This window comes from Olea europaea, unplaced genomic scaffold (genome assembly GCF_002742605.1).
Source record: "Olea europaea var. sylvestris unplaced genomic scaffold, O_europaea_v1 scaffold1816, whole genome shotgun sequence".
Taxonomy (NCBI): Eukaryota; Viridiplantae; Streptophyta; class Magnoliopsida; order Lamiales; family Oleaceae; genus Olea; species Olea europaea.
Genome location: NW_019235915.1, coordinates 139,745 through 140,994, shown reverse-complemented (window position 1 = coordinate 140,994; position 1,250 = coordinate 139,745). Strand labels below are relative to the sequence as shown.

The window sequence follows — 1,250 nt, the reverse complement described above, 5'->3', positions numbered from 1 at the left end:
GTTTTCGAAAACGAAAAACGAAAAATGATTCGAAAACGGCAAACCAACTGCGGCCTAACTTTTTCAAAAGTAGAGGATCTACTTTTTACACATTAACAGACTAGGTTACAATAATATAAATTGACAAATTCAGGTAGAATGACACAAACTGCCATGTAGAAGGGATCTTTTTTATAAAACGACACATTGCTGATTTTAGTGGAGTTACAGGGTTCCAAAATTTGTTTCTGGAGATGGTTCTCAGTCTAAGTCACCCTATGGTACCATCAAGGATCATCTTCAAGGGAGTAGGAGTCCTACGAGTCTTCGAAGTAACCTACAGCATTCTGAAGATGATTTTGTGGACCAATGTCATTAATCCTTTCAAAATAGTATCGATACTATAGATCTTTCTACATTTCTCCTTCACGAGCCATTCTTTCAAGGATTTGCTCTGAGTATTTACATGTGATTCCAAGGTTCTCTGGTCCTGCAAGATAAAGTTGTCCCCAAGATTGTTGAAAAGAATCATCATTATGCAAATTTGGGGAGATGACTAGCTAAAGCTTTCTAGTTTGACTGTGTTTTTCATATAAGAATTAGTATCTTGAATCCTTTTGGCATAATCATGGTCCTCTATGTCTCGACAAATTTGTGGGGAAATTTTTGAGTTTTTTGCTGCCATACGTTTTTAAAATCCTCTAAACTCATTTGGATATTTTTCCAATCTGCATGGAGATTGAAAGGAAGTATTGTACACTTCTTGACATGTTAGAAATGAGCATAGATTTATTTTGTAAAGTACCATTGCCTTTGAAAAAGAAGAATGGCATGAAGATTTTCTTGAGAAGTTATCAAATTTTTGAATTGCAAAGAAAACTTATTTAACATTTGTGCCCAATGACAGAGTGGATAGAACCAATCCAAAAATCTTCATGCACATTGATGGCTTTCTTAAGTGATTTAGGAACTAATCAATTAGTGTTGTGATCTAGTAAAGTGCTTTATTTTAAGAAAAAATTATGGCAATTTGAAAAGTTTCTAGTAAATTCCATAAGAGACACATTAGTTCTTTGAAAAAGGTAGAGAGAGATAGGTAAGGTTCAATGTGAAATAAGTAAAAGAAAGGACAATCAGGATGAAACCCTAATTTTCCTAAAGTCTGGATTTCAATTTTCTGTTGACCAAGGATTGATATTTAAGCATCAAGTCCTTTGTTCTGGAGTGAAAAGTTTTGCTTTTCGAGAGGGAGTGGAGTTCCGGAGGAAAGT

At 34.5% G+C, this 1,250-nt stretch overlaps 1 protein-coding gene across 1 annotated transcript in view; it reads left to right on the top strand.

Annotated features, from left to right (window-relative positions):
* Positions 1 to 358, top strand: part of LOC111378452 (transcription factor MYB3R-1-like) — an 8,857-nt gene extending 8,499 nt beyond the window's left edge. Inside the window, exon 4 of the mRNA XM_023001650.1 lies at positions 211 to 358. Within this exon, the coding sequence (XP_022857418.1) occupies positions 211 to 358 (148 nt within the window). The remainder of the gene's footprint in view (positions 1 to 210) is intronic.
* The last annotated feature ends 892 nt before the right edge of the window (positions 359 to 1,250 follow it).